This window comes from Odontesthes bonariensis, chromosome 4, assembly GCF_027942865.1.
Source record: "Odontesthes bonariensis isolate fOdoBon6 chromosome 4, fOdoBon6.hap1, whole genome shotgun sequence".
Lineage (NCBI taxonomy): Eukaryota > Metazoa > Chordata > Actinopteri > Atheriniformes > Atherinopsidae > Odontesthes > Odontesthes bonariensis.
Window position 1 is genome coordinate 17,725,365 of NC_134509.1, and position 5,758 is coordinate 17,731,122.

A 5,758-nucleotide genomic window follows, 5' to 3' on the forward strand; every position below is an offset into this window, starting at 1 on the left:
AATCCAATCGGTTGCATCAAAACAACCCTGTAAGGCTTCTACGAGACAGGTCTACGAGACAGACCTTAAGCTCAGTAGCTGTAAGCTAGCAGCAGATGCTAGCAAACAATGCTTTCTCATCAACAGTGATGGACCAAGCCGGAGATGTACAGAGCGTAACTCGTAGTAATGCATGTGTACCGTTAATTACTGCGTTTAAACATTTTGGATATATTAACCTCATTAAACAATTGTACTCTGAGACCTACATCTTTATCAGAAACATGCCTATAATGTAACGTTAACACACCGAATGTAGCAGCGAGAGTGAGGAGAGGAAAGGAACTAAATAAATCCCAGGGTCGTGTTTCTGGGGAGTTTTACACCTGGTGACTTCAGATGCCCTGATATCTGCTCCCAGGAACAAGAAGAAGGGAGTTTTACTGAATATGGAGGCTTTAAGTAGAAAAACCTTCATCTCTCAGCAGCACGATGTCTTAAGAAAAATTACTTTGACAATCAGGCAAATTTAATGAAAAAAAATTGTTTTACTTAGTTGTTCAAGTATGGAAAATGAAATAAAAACAGCAGAAATGTCTGAATTTTCTTCAATAAGGACTCGTTTAAGAGATTAAAACTTCAATGTCCTGAACTGGGTGATCTTCTTATTTTAGTGTTTTCAGGTTGGAGCAACAGTAAACGTTTTATACTCTGCTGTCAAAAGGCTGCAGATGTGCTGCTTAACAGGAAGTTAAGGTTACAGGTCAGTCATCTTATGCTCATATCAGGTAACAAACAGGTGGTAAAAACACACAGTAATGTTAAAGAAGCAACGTTTCACAGGACGTGAGTGATGTAGCTGATGAGGTTTAACTGAACGAATTCTCTTTAAAGAATCCAAACGGCTCCAGTTAAAGGTTTACAGGGTAAACCCTCAGCAGCAGAACAGACTGACCTTCTGCACCCTCATTAACATGTTTACTGTCACACGTGGGATCCCTGCTGCTGTTTGACGCTCCATCATGTGACGATCCGGGCTTTCGCCTGACCGCAGTCACAGGAAAAAAAGTCACCTCAAAGAGCGACTTATTTAAACGTCCAAGTGTTCAGAGTCCACGGCGAGCGTTGGGTGTGTCAGCGTTCACCTGGAGGAGCTCAGTGTTTGGCTGTCGCTGCCTCCAGGATCTGCTTGGCGGGCCTGAACAGGAAGTCGTGCAGCGGGACGCCTGAATCCTGCAGCCTCTCCTTACAGCTGTGCAGCAGCTGCTCGTAGTCCTGCGGATAAGACGAGCACGTCGTCACCACCTGAGCTGCGGTGGCAGGAACCGCAGCGCCGTCGGTCACTCACCTTACACTCTCGATCCAGTTCCTCCTGCAGCGCGTCGATGGCGACCCGTTTGGACTCCAGAAGTTCCTGCAGACGGGAAACAGTTTGAGCTTCGACTGAAACTCTGAACTCAGACACGTCTAAACTCAGGAAACGTTAACTGTGATGTTTCTCAGGCTGTTGACTCTAAACTGACGCTCAGCCGCACCTCCAGCTTGTTAGCAGCATTGCTGCGCGCCGTCGGGTCGATGCTGGAGACCGACAGCGCGGCGCAGAGCTGCGCCTCCTTCTTCTCCAGAGTTTCTGTCAGCGCCGCCAGCTTCCTCTCCAGCAGCATCCTCTTCAGCCCGCTCCTCTGCTGCACGTCCAGGATGCTCTCCCTCTGCCGCCTCAGCAGCTCGTCGCGCTCCTGCTGGACCTGCCCAGGCGTTCAGGACCGTTAGCTCGCCACAAAGGCAGGTGGCAGGCAGGAAGGAAATCGGCTGCTGGAAGCGGTTTACCTGCTGGAAGGCCTGCAGCAGCAGCTCGTGCTCCACGGTCAGATCTCTGAGCTCCTTCTCCACCACCTTCACATGAGCGCGGTGTTTCTGTCCCACACAAACACGTCGGCAGCAGTTATTAAATTAGACAAACACGGCTCTGGTGTTAACAACAATAAACCTTTCAAAACACTCGGAGACAATAAAATCACAAATAAGAAATGTAAAGGACTGGATTGTGCAGTGGTAAGATTGCCACCTTTCATGTAGGTGACCTGGGTTCAAATCCCCTGCATGAAAGGTACTACATCCAGTAGGGGTCCTTAGGCAAGACCCCCTTCCACTACCTGCAAGTCACTTTGGATAAAAGCGTCTGCCAAATGCATAAACATAAAATGGGACAATGCAGTAGGAATTAAACAGGTGGGTCCTGAGAGAGTTAATATTTCTGGGGGAGCAATGTGGATGAGGCCGGACAGATGTGCAGGATCGAGGTTATGGGCGGCCGTGAATGTGTAAAGCAGGACTTTAAAGTTGATCTGTGACTTTACTGGGAGCCAGTGAAGCTGCTGCTGGGTTCTATAAAAATATTACCAAGAGAAATGTGGTAAATGATGAAAAGAAGGGGCCTCGGGACGGAGCCCAGTGGTGATGGGTGAACTGAGTGCTGCCTGGGAGGTAAGATTTAAACCAGTCTAAAGGTTGGACATTAATATATTGAGAAGAATTGTGTGGGTCGCAGAGGAATCAGCTGCCACGAGGAGGTCATTCAGGATGCTGAGACGCACCGCCACGCTGTCCTTGTTCTGCTCGTGTTCTTGCAGCCGTCTCTGCATCTCAGGCAGCTTCTGTTGGAGCGCACACAACTCCTCCGTCAGAAGTGTGTTCTCCTGCCGAGCTGCTGAAAGCTGTTTGCTGACCCTCGCCTCCTGCTTCTGCACCTGCCCCAGCTCCTCCTGCCAGAACACAGATGACATCAGAGCAAACATCCATCTGTCGTGTTTTAAGAGGTGAGACGACGTTAATGAGGTTAATATATCCAAAATGTTTAAACGCAGTAATTAACGGTACACATGCATTACTACGAGTTACGCTGCGTACATCTTCGGGTTAGTCCATCACTGTTGATGAGAAAGCATTGTTTGCTAGCATCTGCTGCTAGCTTACAGCTAGATGCTAAACTATTTCCCTCTGGGATCAACAGAGGAACTATCTGTATCTGTATATAAAGCTGGAGCTGATGAGGAGACAAACCAACAGACATTTAGACCCAAGTCTGTCTCATAAAACAGCATTTCTGAACTATTTTTCATCACAGCTGTTGGTGTCTCCCACCTTCAGCTCCTTCAGCTGCTCCTGCAGTTTGTTCTGAGCAGTAGAAAAATACTCCTCCGCCCCTCGCAGCGCCCGGTCGTGATCCGCCGTCAGAGACGCCACGCGACTCTTCATTTGGCTCTCCAGCTCGCCGACCGCCGTCCTCCTCCTCTTCTCCTCCGCCTCAATCAGAGACTGCATCTTCTGGTGATTCTTCACCTCTACGTCTGACAGGGAGGAGGAGGAGGGTTTGTTTAGGATGAGGGTTAAGAGAAAGGAAGGAGGATGGAGGGAAGAAAAGGAAAAGATCAGGAAATAAAAAAGTAAAGAAGTGAATTTAACTGGTGCTCAGGTTTCTTACCTCGGAACCTGCGGTCATAGTGGTTGTTCAGCTCCATCAGCTCCACCTGGTGTTTCTGGTGAGGAAGAGGAGGCCGTCAAGTGAAGGAACTAAACCTCAAACACGAGGACTAAAGACAGCGAACGCCTCACCAGCTTCAGCTCCTTGACGCAGCCCTCGTTGTGGAGCTTCTTTTCGCGGCGCTCCGCCTGCAGACCCTGGACGTCTCTGTGCAGCGCCAGCTCCGACTCCGTGTGCTGGTTCTGGACCAGCGAGGAAGATGAGACGCCGTCCATCTTGAGCTCGGAGACGGTGTTGTGCTGCTCGGACAGGACGTGCTTCAGCTTCTGCTTGTATACCTGAAAATCGACGAGCAAACGAGACTTCGTTCAGACGTGGTGATGTAACGGTGGAGGAAGGATGTGGGCGGGGTCTATGTTGAGTTAAAGTTACATTTAGAGCAAAGGGATAGGGTCAGAGCCAGATGTTCAGAGGATTTCTACATTTTCAATATAAACGGGAGGAAGAAGCTCAGATGACATCTGAAAAACCAGCTTTTTCTCTGGTGTCACGTACACCTGCTGACTCAGGTCAACACCACTCTGTAGTGTATAAAGAGACCTTCAACAAGTGGATTTTGGACTCCGTTTCTGAACTTTGGACCAAAGTGACTGAACATGAAAAGGTGTCAAACAAACAGGAATCAGATCAAACTCCTGAGCTCTTTAATAAAACAAGTGGTGACATTCTGTTGTTCTCTTTACTTTAAGTTTGGGCATTAAAGTTAATGTGAGGTTCTGAAATGTTGTATTTCATCGGGACCATCCTGGTTAAAGAGAACATTAAATATCTATATTTAGAATAAAGTTAGATTCAGTTCATGTTAAAGTTCAGATGAGCTCATTGTGATGTCAGAGTCAGGTTAACACGAGCAGCTCACAGAGATCTCCACTCGGTGGCGCTCCTCGGCCTCCTCCCTCTGCCGGCTCCTGTTCCTCAGCTCGGCCTCCGACTCCTCCAGGTTCCTCTTGGAGATCTCCCAGAAGGCCTGCAGCTTGTCCCTCTCCAGCTGGAAGTAGCTCCTCTCCTCCCGCTCTCTGTCCAGCTCCTCTCGGAGGCGAACGATGTGCTCCTCCAGCTGCAGGTTCAGACATCAAACATCCCACAAACAGCTGAGCCCACCAAACATGAACATCCAGAGACGGATAAATCAGGTCTGACTGTCAGTGTTCTTATTTAACCCCAAAACAGACACTTAAAATCTGGATTATTCACCATCTGAGTGTTTACAGATCTATAACTCACTGAGAAAAAGGCTCATAAAGACGCCTTGAATCCAGTTTGTCTGCCCACAACATTAATAATAAACAGACATTTAACGTGTTTAAATCTGGATTCTTTTAAAGATCCAAATCAATAATAAAGAAATATAACTGCTGACTTTTATTTATTTAACTTAACAAACATCTCCAACACATGAAATATTGTCTAGGATTTTATGGACTGAAAACAGACTTTTAACATGTTTAAATCTGGACTTTCTTCCTGTTCCTCAGTGTAATGTAAAATCACAGTTAAATTCACAGATTTCAGGCAAGTTTAGTGATTTTTTACCAGAATATAACACAGACTAACCTTCTGAGGTTAAATTTATGCACGTGTTTTATAAATGTTTTAAACTAGATAACCAAATATTTCCTTTAAATTAAACCAACCTTTATTATACTGCATAAAGTATTTTTCTATTCTTTCTGCAGTTTGAATCTTTACAATTAACTTAAAAGCAAATGATTATCCTCAGAAAACAATTACAGACTGTAATATATAATAAAAATTACACACTTAAAATGGTATTTTAACTTTATTTGTTTTCAAATTTTGTTTATTTTATTTATGATGTGACATATTTTAATCTTAAATAAAAAAACAGCACTGATGCTAACGTTAGCTCCAGTTAGCCGCGTTAGCATCGATTAGCAGCTCTGACCTGGTCCTTGGACATCTCCTCCGTGGACAGACCGTCCACCACCGCAGGCAGCTTCCCCTTCCCGGCATTCTTGCTTTTACTCTTACTCTTCGGTGACTGAAGCAAAAAAAACCACACCGACATTCACACTGTTAAAGCCGTCCAGTTAGCTACGTTAGCTTCCCGGGCTAACTGTCCCCTAACGGACTAGCTCTCTGAGCTAGCTGATGCTAAGCTAACGTGCTAACAGCCGCCTCACAGCATGATAGTTAAACAAGTTAGGGATTAAATAAAAGTTGTTCTCACCATCGTTTCACAGCCAGCTGCTTCACCGTGCAGGAAGAAGATGATAG

The 5,758-nt window shown here is 46.1% G+C and overlaps 1 protein-coding gene across 1 annotated transcript; it reads right to left on the minus strand.

The window, feature by feature from the left end:
* Positions 1 to 517: 517 nt before the first annotated feature.
* On the minus strand, positions 518 to 5,514 carry LOC142378589 (dynein regulatory complex subunit 4-like). Its single transcript, XM_075463273.1, has 10 exons — positions 5,427 to 5,514; positions 4,380 to 4,577; positions 3,592 to 3,798; positions 3,461 to 3,515; positions 3,121 to 3,326; positions 2,574 to 2,741; positions 1,807 to 1,893; positions 1,515 to 1,724; positions 1,328 to 1,393; positions 518 to 1,254 (listed from the first exon to the last, which is right to left on the minus strand). The coding sequence occupies exons 1-10, from the start codon at positions 5,439 to 5,441 to the stop codon at positions 1,135 to 1,137; spliced, it is 1,332 nt and encodes a 443-aa protein (XP_075319388.1). The 5' UTR covers positions 5,442 to 5,514; the 3' UTR covers positions 518 to 1,134.
* Positions 5,515 to 5,758: the final 244 nt, after the last annotated feature.

Coding starts and splice junctions, on each gene's coding strand:
- LOC142378589 (XM_075463273.1), bottom strand. Junction 3,799..4,379: donor GCCACCGAGTGGAGATCTCT/GTGAGCTGCTCG, acceptor GTCGATTTTCAG/GTATACAAGCAGAAGCTGAA. Junction 1,725..1,806: donor TGCTGCAGGCCTTCCAGCAG/GTAAACCGCTTC, acceptor ACGCCTGGGCAG/GTCCAGCAGGAGCGCGACGA.